The following is a 13,296-nucleotide window of genomic DNA, read 5'->3' on the forward strand; positions in this document are numbered from 1 at the left end:
TTGTGCAAAGGGACGGCAGCCTTCGAAACCTTGACTCTGAGGGCGACGTAGTGATGGAAGAAGCAGGTGATGATGTGACACCCCCAAACACGGCAACAGACGAGGGATCCAGGCCGAGGTCGACTCGTCGGGCTGAAGCTGCAAGTGACAGAAACAGGGGAACCTGGACGGCTGACAGAATGAGTGCGATGCTGAGTGTGGACCTAGTCGAGGAGGTGAGCGGGATCGCAAGGGTGGACGTCGAGCTGCGATGAGGTTCTGAGGGCCGGGTGTAAGCGCTCCCGCAGGGAAATCTGCACCTCGAAAAAAGCCTGTCACGGAAATAAGGGAAAGGGGGGGGAATAATAAATATGAGTAGTAGTATCCACTAGAAAGTTCGGAGCGTCGGAGATTTCACGGTACCAGAGGCAGTGAGACATGGGCGAGGCCTCACCCGGTGACCGTGTCACGATGTGGATACCGACCAAAAACTGCGCAGGCCGTAGGTGGAGACGAAGGCCGATGGGGGGCCGAAAACGGGGCTGGCGACCGGTGAGTTCAAGCTTTTGTGATGAATTGTAGACGATGCAGGGCCCAGGCAGATGAGGCCTGGTCTTGGCCGCATCAGCTGCTTATCCCCGTCTTGAACCCAGGTCCCACCCGGCGCCGGAGTGGGGCCGTCTGGCCCGTTTGACCCACCTTCAGGATTTTCCTTTTAAGATTTTCCCTTCAAGGTTCGCCCGGCCGAGAGTATCTGCCGTTGCTGACTCGGATCGTCCTTTCGCCCAAGATCTTGGGGATTCCAGCCTGGGGGTCCCGCGGGCCTTCGAATATCCATCTTCACCCACTTCCAGTCCTCCGGAAGACAGCACGGGAGTGGGTTCTCAGAGTCTCCTCCACGGGTTTTGTTGGTCGTCGACGGCCGTCAACTCGTCATGCCGCGAGTGCCGCCCCTTTTCCCGCTATCTGGCAGTATTTGTAGTACCGACGGAGATTTCTCGCCATGTTTCACCCAACAGGCTCCACAGTAAACACGACGGCGCCAACTCAGCGAGATCCGTCCAACGAGATAGGAAGCTGTCCAGAAGCCTCCAGAATGAAGAAAGACAGAAAAAAGCGGGCTCACGCCACCGGTAGGTGTCGCCGGCAAAAGCTATTCTGCCATCTAAGTGGTGGCAACGGCCCGAGGATGTCGATGACCGGTTACCACGGCGTGTGGTGAGGCTCTTGGAGGATGTGATTGGTTATGGCGTGAGGCGTCTGGCTTCGAGTACAAATAACGTCGAGGCCCCCCCTCTTCCTGGTCGAGGAGAAGGGAGGTCTTGCTGGAACTAGACATCCGTTGCATGGTATATCGTGCACAGTCTGATACCGCTCTTTTAACTTTCCCTTTCTTTGTCTAATGGCTAGTAACAAGCTCGAAATGAATGCCGTCCCCCTGGACGACGTCCTCGAGGGGTCTACCCCCGCGGGCACCCTCAACGATACGACGGGATCATCCGCCTCTTCAGTAAACAACAACAATGCCCGCCCAGCGCCAGCCGCTGGCGGCTCGGACAACTCCACCGTCGGCCCGCGCCACAAGATCGTCGCCTTCGAGGAGAACGACCCGGGGAACCCCAAGAACTGGTCCAAGGCCTACAAGTGGTACTGCACCATGGTCGTGGCCATAACATGCTTCGTCGTGGCCCTGGCCTCGTCCGTCATCACGGCCGACGTTGGCGGCGTGGTTGACGAGTTCAACGTGAGCAACGAGGTGGCCCTGATCAGCATTTCCATCTTCGTCGTGGGCTTCGGTATTGGGCCCATGATTTTCGCGCCGCTGTCTGAGATTTTCGGACGCCAGGTCATCTAGTAAGTTTCACTACCGCAAAATCCCTTCTTTGTGGGGGGTACTGTGAGCAGACTTGACTGACTGTCTTTTGTAGCGGCTCAACTCTGTTTGTCGCCGTCATCTTCATCATCCCCTGCGCCGTGGCCAAGAACATCGAGACGCTTCTCGTCTGCCGTGCCATCGACGGTATCGCCTTCTCCGCCCCCATGACGCTCGTGGGAGGCACGCTGGCCGATCTCTGGAGGAACGAGGAGCGTGGTGTTCCCATGGCTGCCTTCTCCGCCGCCCCCTTTATGGGTCCTGCCATCGGCCCCCTCGTGGGTGGCTACCTCGCCGACGCCGCCGGCTGGCGCTGGCTGTACTGGATCCAGCTCATCCTCGCTGCCGTCGTCTGGGTCCTCATCACCTTCACCGTCCCCGAGACGTACGCGCCCACCATCCTCAAGCGCCGCGCCGCCAAGCTGCGCAAGACGACGGGTGACCCCGATCACGTCTGCGAGCAGGAGATCGACCCGCGCCCTATCAGCCAGCAGCTGCGCGTCTTCCTCATCCGCCCCTTCCAGCTGCTCTTTGGCGAGCTCATCGTCTTCCTCATCTCCATCTACATGAGCGTCCTCTACGGCCTGCTCTACATGTTCTTCGTCGCCTTCCCCATCATCTACGAGAAGCACAAGGGCTACTCGGCGGGTAAGACGGGTCTCATGTTCATCCCCGTCGCCGTCGGCGTCCTCGCCTCGGCCTGCTGCTCCCCGCTCGTCAACAAGCACTACCTCACCCTCGTCAAGAAGCACAACGGCAAGCCCCCCGCCGAGACCCGACTCATCCCCATGATGCTGTCGTGCTGGTTCATCCCCATTGGCCTCTTCATCTTCGCCTGGACCGCGTACCCCAAGCTCTCGTGGGCCGGTCCCGCCATGGGCGGCCTGCCCATCGGCTTCGGCTTCATCTTCCTCTACAACTCGGCCAACAACTACCTCGTCGACTCGTACCAGCACCAGGCCGCCTCCGCGCTGGCCGCCAAGACCTTCATCCGCAGCTTCTGGGGCGCCGGCGTCGTGCTCTTCACCGAGCAGATGTACGCGCGCCTCAACGACCGCTGGGCGTCGACCCTGATCGCCTTCATCGGCCTCGCCTGCTGCGCCATCCCCTTCCTCTTCTGGAAGTACGGCGCCAGGATCCGCGCGCGCAGCAAGTACGCCTACAGCGGCGACGACGAGACCACCGCCGCCGACGACGAGGAGAAGGCCAAGAGGCCGCCATCCCGTGGTGGCGTCGTCGTGGACGAGCCCGTGGACGACGAGCTCAGGCAGGCTATCAGCTACGTCAGCAACCCTTAAGCTGTGTTTGCTGCTAGTTCGCTCTCGATTTGCGAGAGAAAAAAAAAAGAGAGACATCAAGTTGGGAACAACGGAGTTCTTTCTGCCTTACTATTACCTACCTACTACTACTACTACCACTACGACTACCAATGCATTAATTAATCTACAGATTCTGATCAAGGAGGGGGCGCCAGTCATTTTGGAGCATAGCAATGAGATAGAAAGATACCATGCATTTCCAATACAAAAATCATCAAAATCATCCAAGACATTTCATTTCTTCCAATCGTGACAGGGAAAAAAATACAAGTTGCCGTCTAGACATTGCGAACCGGGGCGGGGATCTTGTCGACCTTCTTGGGCTCCTTGGTCAGCGAGTTCCTGCACGTGCCGCCCTGCACGAACTCGTCGAGGTTACGCAGCGTGCACTCGGCAATCTCCTGCAGGGCCTCCTCGGTGAAGAAGGCCTGGTGGCCGCTGACGATGACGTTGTGGAAGGTGGTGAGGCGCATGAGGACGTCGTCGTGGATGATGTCGCCCGAGTGGTCGTCGTAGAAGAGCGACCCCTCGTCCTCGTACACGTCGAGGGCGGCGCCGCCAATGTGCCTGCTCTTGAGGCCCCTGATGACGGCGCGCGTGTCGATGAGCCCGCCGCGCGACGTGTTGACCAGCAGCACGCCCCTCTTCATCTTTGCAATCGTCCGGCCGTTGATGATGTGCCGCGTCGAGTCCATCAGCGGGCAGTGCAGGCTGATAATGTCCGACTCGGCCAGGAGCGCGTCGAGGTCGACGTACTCGCCAAACTCCTCGAGCGCGGGCGACGGGTACGGGTCGTAGGCGATGACGCGGCAGCCGAAGCCCCTCATGATGCGCGCCATGGCGAGGCCGATCTTGCCGACGCCCAGGATGCCGACGGTGCGGCCGCAGAGGGTGCGACCGACGAGCCCGTCCAGGGCAAAGTTGCCCTCGCGCACGCGGTTGTAGGCGCGGTGGGTGTTGCGGTTGAGCGTCTGCAGCAGGGCGACGGCGAACTCGGCGACCGTCTCGGGCGAGTACGAGGGCACGTTGGCGACCATCAGGCCATGGCGGGCGGCGGCGTCGAGGTCGACGTGGTTGAAGCCGGCGCAGCGGAGGAGGATGGCGCGGACGCCGTTGCGGGCGAGCTCGTCGATGACGGGAGCAGTGAGGGAGTCGTTGACAAAGACGCAGACGGCGTCAGCGTCGCGGACGGTGGACACGGTGTCGGCGTTGAGGGCAAAGTCGTGGTACGTGATCGTGGTCGGTGACGTCGGGTCGCGGCTGGCGTGGACGGCGCTAAAGTACTTCTTGTCGTACGGCTTGGCGCTGAAGACGGCGAGCCTCATGGTGGATGGCGGAGGTGGGGGATATGGGCAGGATGAGATGGGACTTGGAAGAAGCGGCAGAGATTTCTGTTCTAAAGCATGGAAGATGGGCAATCAGGACATGTCCAACTGAGCTGTGCCTCCCCTCGAAGCTTAATATATATCAAGGCGGGGGACTGAGCGTTTATTGTCTCACATATCAGGCGATGCATGGCTGGGCGCATGTCAGGGTTTCAATCCTGCCGCTTCCACGTGTATATTTAACCACGGAGCTATATTAGCCCCCATGTTTATTGCAGAGTCTATCCAATTCACGGCCTATTCCGCTGGGCTTGCATCACCTCAAGCAGATCTATGATGATGGATCTGGCTTGATGTGAATCTGCTAGCACAGCGATCGTCCTATTCTGCGTTTTGGTCCGTCTCCCATCAAAAACATGATACAAGAAGTTTTGATCAGAAAATAAAATCTCACATGAAATGCCAGGATTGGGACGAGGAGAAAAGCATGTGTTGCTAGTAGATCGTAGACGCGATCGTCGAAGTGGTGCGGACAAAATTGTTTGCTGAGCTCGCCCCTCCTGTCATTAATTACCCTGCCTCATCCTACCTCTGATCTTCTTTTCCTCTTTCCAGAAGATTCAGGTGCTTTTTCTTTCGGATCAGACAACACCAAAAAGTTAATACTTGCGCCGAAGCCACCACAGTCTATATATAGATATAGTGCGGGTAGGTGGGCACAGGAGGACCCGTGGGAGCAGTCTTTCCATACGGCGTTTGTCGAAGGTACTGATGAACCCGAATTCTTGACCAGAAATAATCACGTTGTGGAGAAGCTACTCAGCAATAGTCGATAATCATTTACCGTGCTCTAGCAGTGGGTCAAGGAATGTCCATCAAATCTGGGGACGACTGATGGGCTGAGCCGTTGCTGAGGGAATTCGCCACTCTCATAAAGACCAGCGCCACAATATTCTGGGGTACTCTCCGTATATACTCAAGCTAGGATATCTAGCGCAAGTATCAAATCACGGGAGAACTAGTGAGTTCCCCCAGAGAGAAGAAGCACAATAGAGAATACAGGATATGCAGTCAAAAAATACCCCGAGTTCACATTGAGAAGTGAAAAGGGGCGTGTAATCAGTTACGGCCGGTGACAGCTGCCAGAACTGACAACGAGGCAGCACCACTGCCTATATAAAACTACATGTTCAATCTCTTCTAACCTTTTCTTGTTTTTTTCTTCTTCTCCATCTCACATTCATCTCCTTAAAGAGTCTTCCACAGCTACATTCGCTTATAGTAACTACAACCCTGAACCTCCCACCCTCCAACAAAAAATGATGGCCCGTCTCCCCAAGGTGAAGGAAGAACGTGGAGGTAGCTCTGCCGCCAATGACCCATGGTCCTCAAGTCGCGGAGACTCAATCCTTCTCACGGAAGAGCGAATATCCTCTTTGGAGGAGAGTTATGAACTGATGAAGGTCCGTGCCGTGATACCTCCATTTGCCTACGAGTTTGGTAGATGAAGCTAACAAGGTCACCTAGGCGGACCTGGATGCTCAGCGAGCGTTCATCAAGGCTCACAAAGAGCAGATCGAGTGTCACAAAAAGACAATAAACCGCCAGGAGTTTGAAATCCAGCGCTTGCACTCTGTCGACGCAGCTCTGCGGGAGGTCACCAAGGCGCTCCACGAGCAAAAAGTGTCGGGAGGCCACGCTGATTTGCGCGCTGATGTGAGTGGGATCATGGAGCAACTCCAGGATTTGAAATACCTCTCGGAATTCTACGAGGAGATCAACATGAAAGTCGACGCCATGGGCAAGATTCAGAAGGACATGGAAACCAAGCTGAGCGACGAGAGCAGCAGTCTCGGCGGGACTCGGTTGGTCGCCCACCAGGTCAAGAACGGCGCAGACGCCCATGCCATCGCCGACGAGCTCCTCCACGCCCAGAAGCAAGACCTGGTCAAGCATCTTGTAAGTCTCGCCTATTTTCCACCTAGGTCTAGAAATGGTGTGGGACTGACACTGAACTCAGGAGGGCCTCTCTCTCATCGTCAACAAGCTTCCCACCAAGAAGCAGCAAGGGGCAACGAACGACGGATGCAACTCTGCGAAACATCCATGGGGCTCCGCGCTAGGCAATCTCTACTGCCCTTCGGACAGACTGGAGGTTCCTGCAGGTGGTCCGAATGGCTTCTCTTGCCGTGAACCTTCCAATGCACCCGATCGCACCAAGGGGGTGCATACAGACGGCTGCTGGGACTGGGCCAGATGTGTTTGTGGACATGGCAACGGTAACGCGACGGAACCCGAGAGCGGCCCATGGGATGAAAGCATCTAAGGAAGAGATTCCTCGGGTAGCTGCTTCGCCTCTTCCCTACTAGGTTTGGGCAATACCGCATTGAGTTGTACAGCCGCGTAGATAGAACCGCGGGCTCTGAAGGTGACCAGATCGGTAGTAGTGGCTCACTGTTATCAGAGCCTCCATAACACCTAATTGATCATGGAGGGTTAATTACGCTCGCATTCAATTTACTTGTGATGTTTCCATTCTTAAACGGCTCCCATGATTCCCCATTCCACGAGGCGAAGTTTATTAACTTTGGTGGGGCAAGAGACAAGACCCCCTCCGAAACCTCCACATTGAACTCATCCTAAACATCACACTCTTCCCCAGACTCAACCCAGTCATGGCAGTCTGGCGCAGCCTCACCGCTGGCGACATTGACGGACTCGTGCGTGTCGCAGACCAGATCCATCCGGGTCTCCCAGAGAGCGCCGAAGTCTTCGCAGAACGCGCCAGGCTCTACCCAGACGGCTGTCTGGCCCTCATCGACGAGGACGACGGCGACCAGATCTGCGGCTACGCCATCTCTCACCCCATCCGTCACGCTCAGCCGCCTTCCCTGGATACCCTACTTGGCACAATTTCCCCGGACGCCGACACCTACTACATTCACGACGTCGCCATCCTGCCGCGACTGCGCGGGCGGGGTCTCGCTGAGGAGGCCATCAGTAGGCTGCTTGGCGTCGCAGCACGGTACCCGACCACCTCTCTCGTGTCCGTCTACGGGACGCAGTCGTTCTGGGGCCGGTTTGGCTTCGTTCCAGAGGCCGTGGACGGGGCCTTGAGGGACAAGTTGTCCTCCTACGGGGAGGATTCCCAGTACCTATCGCGTTCAAACCATCAACGGGATGCTTTGTCCGGACGGCGATAGCATCGCCCAGCCTTGCTAGAACTATCCTCCTTGTTTACGAATCTAGACGTGGAATCAAAGCCTATCTACCGCGTATATGTCCCTCTAATCGTGTAGTCCTTCTTCGGCCCCTTGACCGTGTATCCAACGCTCCACTCGCGCAGATTCACCGCCTGGAACGCAAAATCGTACTGGACATTGTAGAAATCGTCGATGCAGAGATGTCCCGCCTTGGCAGGCCACCCCTTGCCCAACTTCCCTCCTCCTCCTCCTCCTCCACCACCACTCTCCCCCGGCATCCCAAACTCGACCTCGTGGAAGAGGTAGTCGGCGCGCCTGTCGTCCTCGGGCTTGACGAACCACACGCTCAGCACGTCGCGGTGCTCGTCGTACCGCCACACGTACCGCCGCGTCGCCCGGAACCCGAACCCACCCTCCGTCTTGAACTCACCCTCCTCGATGTACAGGTACTCCCACGCCTCGTCGTCGTCAGGCGGTGGGGTCGCGGGCGTGCCGTCGGCCGCGCACCGGAGCCCGTCGGACGTCTGCCGGCGCAGCAGGAACCGGCCGGTGCCGCTGAAGTGACCCGTCGGGTGCGAGGGCAGCTTGCTCACCAGGTCACGCTCCAGCTTCCATGTGCCTAGCAGGCTGCGGAAGACGGCACGGGCGACGAAGCGGGGGGAGGTCAGGCCTGCTAGCGCCACGCTCCTGGTGCTCTCGCGCAGTCTTTGGGAGTCGTCTCCAACCTGGTTGCTATCGGGGTATCTAGCCGGCGTGAGTATGTTGAGCGGCTTGCCGTTGTGAGGCAGGTTAGGCAGCCCCTCAGTCAGAGGTTCCGTGATTGATAGTCCGAGTGCCTCGGCCATGTCCTGCATCAGGAAGGGATAATCTCCCATGGGGAACTGGGAGCAACGGGGGTCATCACGTAGATCCAGAGTCCGCTGTATAGAAACATCCTCGGCAAGTTTCTCAGAAAGCTTGGACGAGCTGCCGTTCTCCCCTGGCTCCGACCAGTACCGGGAAAGGAACCGTGCTTGCATCTGCATCACGCCCCAGTAGGGGGATCGGTAAAATCCCACAAAACCCAGGTCTGGGACTTCAGGATGGTGTGTACCGTGGAACGCCAAGGCGATGGGCAGGTCGATGTGACGAGGCGAGTGGTTGAGTTTCTGGAGGACATCCTGGGGCAAAAAGTCCAAACAGGGAGACGCATCGAAGCCGGTCGCAACCACGACAGCCGCAATGTCGTCAATCTTGTCTCCCCCGGGCGCAACCGTGGCGGTGTTCCCGGTAAGGGAATCAACCTTTCCAGTGGAGAGTGTGATGAGCCCGGACCGTACAAAGTCGCAATACCAGTCGCTGACGGCCATGTACGGCTGCTTCACCCTATCTTCATCCGCTATCCGCAGGTGGCGAGAGAATGCCGACTGGTCACCGCCCAAAACACCCTGGAAGACTCCGTGTACCCTCTGAGCAGTTTCCTCGGGGATGTGTCCTTGCATATTGACGAGTGGGTGAGGGCGGTTGTTGAGATTGTATGACGCAAAGTCCATGGGCAAGAATGGAGCAGCCGGGGATTTCGGCTGCGGAAATGTCAGTCAGGAGACGTAACAGCGAGTTATTAGGACGCACCTCGGGGCTCGTGAAGAGAGGGAGCACCCATGTCGGCCGTTGAACGACGTGATGGATCGAGTAATTCTCAACATCCTTGATCTTGGACTTTTCGGGCGAGTTTGCAGCAGAAGACAGATGAGCGGCGATGGTGCCGGCAATCTCGACACCTGACATTTGGCCCCCGACGATCAAGATCTTCCCACCGCCGGGCCTCGCTTGACCGAGCAGGCCCTCGAGGTCGCGGTACGCACTGCTGTGTATAACTGGCACATCATGTGTCCCCTGCAGCTGCTTGGGTATGATGGGCTTCCCAAAGAAACCCGCAGCAACGACGACATGGTCAAACACCCGAGTCTCCTCCACCCCATTGGCTTGGACGACCACATCCCAGCCCTTGAATCCTCCCTCGCGCGGCGTCGCTTTTACAACACGGCTATCCAGCCTCAGGTCGAACCCCGTGTGGCCCTTCAGGTAGCGGTCCGTATAACGGGCCAAATACTTGCCCACCATCCACGCCAGCGGGAACTGGGGGGCGTCGTCATCCCACACCTGGTCGCTGAAGTGCATCGTGTGCTTACTCTGGTTGGCTACCATCAGCGGATGGACCTGGCGGCCACTGTCGGTGCGGGATGTCGGCCACAGGCCGCCAACATCGTGCTGCGTGTCGAAGACGCTGACGCGGAATGCGTCTCCGTCGGGGGCGTTGTGAAGCAGTGTCTTGGCCGCCACAAGACCAGACGGTCCGGCGCCTACGTTAAGGTTAGGTGTCGCCCTACAAGGCCGTTCCAGGTGAGACACTGACCGATGATACACACCGTCTTACCCATGATCCTGGGGCAAGCTGAAGATCCGGGTCGGAGGCTCACAAGGATATGAGGGGAGCTGGTGGACCGCAGAACAGATGTATTAGGTGTTGATAAAGGCCAGTGTCGACGCCGTCTAAGACATGGAAGCCAATACATGCACTCACTCACCTCTCATGTCACCGGGTAAGCACCATTCCTGTGGCTGTCAACTTTGAGATGCGATGCAGTTTGGTGACTGGTGTGTTGAGAAGTTGGTGGCGGGCATGAGATGCGGGATCACCCGAACAAGCATAGCGTCATTTTTCCTGCGTTCGAGCCGGGCCTCGGAATCTTACATAAGGTAAGTAGTAGCAAAGCCGTGGCATTTCCGGTTCGTCATTATGCGAGCATCTCAATTCAGTCTCCATCTTCGAAACACCAAGAGATATGAACAACAGCGTACCGGGAGGTCGACGCGAGGGGCGGCCAACAACCGAGGCGCCCAGGTATCACGACGTGGAATGGTTCACCGTGAGAGGCTGAGCTGCCTTGGTCTCCGCTTACTACCTATTTCTACCGCATGCGGAGTTGCGGAATGGCGTCATGCACTGGCTCACCCCCCGCGGACGTTGGTGTGATGGGGTAATGAGGTGGTGAAGTTTAATAAACATATTAACCAACACATTGGGCTTTTTTATCTGGACCCCAGCTTTCAATTGAACACTCATTGTTTCATCTAACCACTTCGCCCTTCTCCCATCACCGTCACCGTCAACATGTCGCACCACGTCCTTCTTATCGGCGGCCACGGCAAGATTGCCCAGCTGCTCACGCCGCTCCTCCTCAAACGCTCCTGGACTGTCACCAGCGTCATTCGCGCCCAGGACCAGGTGCCCACCATTGAGCGCCTTGGCTCTGGCCAGCCTGGCAAGCTCAACGTCCTTGTCGATAGCATCGAGGACATTGCCTCCCAGGACCAGGCTGTCCAGATCCTCAAGGACGTCAAGCCAGACTACATTGCCTTTGCCGCAGGTCCGTACTTCGCATTGCTGTCAAAAAGTATCACGTATCTAACACGTCACAGGTGCCGGAGGCAAGGGAGATCCCGAACGCGTAAATACCACCCCAGGAAAGCCCATCAGTTAATACGCACCATACTGACCGCAACATACATACATGCAGACCTTCAAGGTCGACCGCGACGCAGCCTCGCACTTCATCACCGCGGCTGCCACCTTCCCCTCCATCACCAAGTTCCTGCTCATCTCGTACGCCGGCTCACGCCGCCACGCCGCGCCCTGGTGGGCCGCGGCCGACTGGGACGACTACGTGCGCAAGGTCAACCAGGGCTCCCTCGCGCGCTACTACCAGGCCAAGGTCGTGGCCGACGAGCTGCTATACAGCGTGTCGCGCGCGAGCCCCACCCTCGTGGGCATCGACCTGCGCCCGGCGACGCTGACGACCGAGCCTGCGGGGAAGGTGACGCTAGGGAAGACGCCCGGCCCGGGGGGACAAGTCAGCCGCGAGAGCGTGGCCAGGGTGGCGGATGCGCTGCTCGCGGCTGAGGGGGTCAAGAACTCGTGGATTGACTTGACGGATGGTGACGAGGGGATTGATGCCGCTGTTGGGCGCGTTGTGTCGGAAGGTGTTGATGCCGCTGAGGGTGAACCCGTGTACAAGGAGGGTAATGGTCACAACCTCTAATGTAATCGGACGAAAATCACGGACAGAGAAAGAAACGATGGCATGGGAAAATTGAATTGCCTGTCATTAAATTGTTCGTCCTTGCTGCTAACCTCAGGAACTATTTATACGGTGAACCGCGCCGCCCACATATGTATGAGTTCATTCAATCAACAGAATAAGGTACCAAAGGATTCCATTACGAACTCAAGACAACCTCTTAAAAGCTCTAAGTCATTAATCTGACAATCTTGGCCTCACTTTCATCTCTGAGGAATCTTATCCTTGGGGCGAGAAAAGGCCATCGCCTCACCATCCGTGACTCGCAATTATTGCCGGTGCCCACCCCGTCTGGTTCAGGGGGATCATTCATGAGTTTTTCATAGGTAGGGTCAATTTTATCTGTTTTTTTCTCGTCTTAAAAACTCATATATATAAATTCGCAACGCTTTGTTCCAAAATTTGCTATAGCCGTGAACCAGGAAACATGTACTAAAGAGACCTGATTCCCTAGCAACGCTTCCCTCATCCAGAGAGTAGACGCTCTCCAAGCGGTGTGATTCCAAAAACTATTGTCCCAACTTCCTCTCACCATGTGCTATTGACTTGATTTAGTCCAGTGATCTTCATGTCCGAGTGTCGATATCACCACCAGTCTAGCCATCCCATCACTGAGGAAACAAGAATCGTCGGGCAGTAGTACTCTCCCGAGAGATATCCTACCCCCTCCGTGCTTGGAATGGCATGCCAATACTGATACATCTCGAAGCTGAGGCAAGATATGACACCCAGGACGATGATAGAATAGTCGAGGATGAAGAAGTACCAGGCTTTGACATTTCCATGAGCCCCGACCTGTCGTATTATGGGAATGTTTTCTCTGGTATTGCTGGCCCCCTGGAGTGCTCGCCTGCTATTACCGCTGCCACGTGTGTTTCGCTCTATGTGGCTCAGGAACAACATCCAGCAGTTGGTTCCGGCGTAGAGTATCACGAGTGACAACAAGCGCCGCAATCGAGGAGCGCTGCAGAGGATCGTGTCTTGGAATGTCCAGCGCGAGATAAAATCCACAGCCGACCTGTTCGTGGCTTTGCAAGCCAGCCCCTTCTTGATTTGGGACCCGTCCTCCACCACCGCGAATATGTATATAAATGCGAGGATTAAAAAGAAGCAGCTCATTAATACGAAGCACTGCGTGATTGCCCCTTCAGTTGGGATGCTTCTGCGGTGGCGCGGCCCAACGTGTAGGGAGTCGCGATAGGAGATAACTCTGGCGAGGAGCAGCATCGCCAGGGCGATAACCACCATCATGTGCAGAAATGCAGGATCAAAGGTCGGAGAGCAAGACGAGTTAAAGCATTCATAGAACCAGAAAAGGAGTTCCAGGCAGGTGCAGCCGGTACATAATATTGAGGCCTTGGCGGCCGCTGTGAACCACACCCCATCATCGAACGGGCGGTAGGCAATGGCCGTCAAGAGACAGCTGTAAGGGGCGGACCGGATGATTATAGGATGCATGAGATTTTTGATGGGGAT

General features: G+C 56.8%; 6 protein-coding genes across 6 annotated transcripts; 4 read left to right on the plus strand and 2 right to left on the minus strand.

Moving 5' to 3' along the window:
- Positions 1 to 1,381: 1,381 nt before the first annotated feature.
- NAG4 (major facilitator superfamily domain-containing protein) lies at positions 1,382 to 3,150 on the plus strand (the record flags this gene model as incomplete). The annotated part of the gene is made up of 2 exons (XM_083192328.1): positions 1,382 to 1,833; positions 1,908 to 3,150. The coding sequence occupies 2 exons, from the start codon at positions 1,382 to 1,384 to the stop codon at positions 3,148 to 3,150; spliced, it is 1,695 nt and encodes a 564-aa protein (XP_083051385.1).
- Positions 3,151 to 3,449: 299 nt separating this feature from the next.
- On the minus strand, positions 3,450 to 4,496 carry ACO1O0_002868 (2-hydroxyacid dehydrogenase; the record flags this gene model as incomplete). The annotated part of the gene is made up of 1 exon (XM_083192329.1): positions 3,450 to 4,496. One exon carries the CDS (start codon positions 4,494 to 4,496, stop codon positions 3,450 to 3,452), a length of 1,047 nt encoding a protein of 348 aa, XP_083051386.1.
- Positions 4,497 to 5,818: 1,322 nt separating this feature from the next.
- ACO1O0_002869 (uncharacterized protein) lies at positions 5,819 to 6,822 on the plus strand (the record flags this gene model as incomplete). The annotated part of the gene is made up of 3 exons (XM_083192330.1): positions 5,819 to 5,959; positions 6,024 to 6,455; positions 6,517 to 6,822. 3 exons carry the CDS (start codon positions 5,819 to 5,821, stop codon positions 6,820 to 6,822), a joined length of 879 nt encoding a protein of 292 aa, XP_083051387.1.
- Positions 6,823 to 7,171: 349 nt separating this feature from the next.
- On the plus strand, positions 7,172 to 7,699 carry ACO1O0_002870 (GNAT family N-acetyltransferase; the record flags this gene model as incomplete). The annotated part of the gene is made up of 1 exon (XM_083192331.1): positions 7,172 to 7,699. The coding sequence occupies one exon, from the start codon at positions 7,172 to 7,174 to the stop codon at positions 7,697 to 7,699; it is 528 nt and encodes a 175-aa protein (XP_083051388.1).
- A 65-nt stretch (positions 7,700 to 7,764) lies between these two features.
- On the minus strand, positions 7,765 to 10,119 carry ACO1O0_002871 (uncharacterized protein; the record flags this gene model as incomplete). The annotated part of the gene is made up of 3 exons (XM_083192332.1): positions 7,765 to 9,261; positions 9,311 to 10,041; positions 10,116 to 10,119. The coding sequence occupies 3 exons, from the start codon at positions 10,117 to 10,119 to the stop codon at positions 7,765 to 7,767; spliced, it is 2,232 nt and encodes a 743-aa protein (XP_083051389.1).
- Positions 10,120 to 10,853: 734 nt separating this feature from the next.
- Positions 10,854 to 11,781, plus strand: ACO1O0_002872 (uncharacterized protein; the record flags this gene model as incomplete). The annotated part of the gene is made up of 3 exons (XM_083192333.1): positions 10,854 to 11,109; positions 11,162 to 11,190; positions 11,260 to 11,781. 3 exons carry the CDS (start codon positions 10,854 to 10,856, stop codon positions 11,779 to 11,781), a joined length of 807 nt encoding a protein of 268 aa, XP_083051390.1.
- Between the last annotated feature and the right edge of the window lie 1,515 nt (positions 11,782 to 13,296).

This window comes from Amphichorda felina, assembly GCF_050947745.1.
Source record: "Amphichorda felina strain 45539 chromosome Unknown scaffold_3, whole genome shotgun sequence".
Classification (NCBI taxonomy): Eukaryota; Fungi; Ascomycota; class Sordariomycetes; order Hypocreales; family Bionectriaceae; genus Amphichorda; species Amphichorda felina.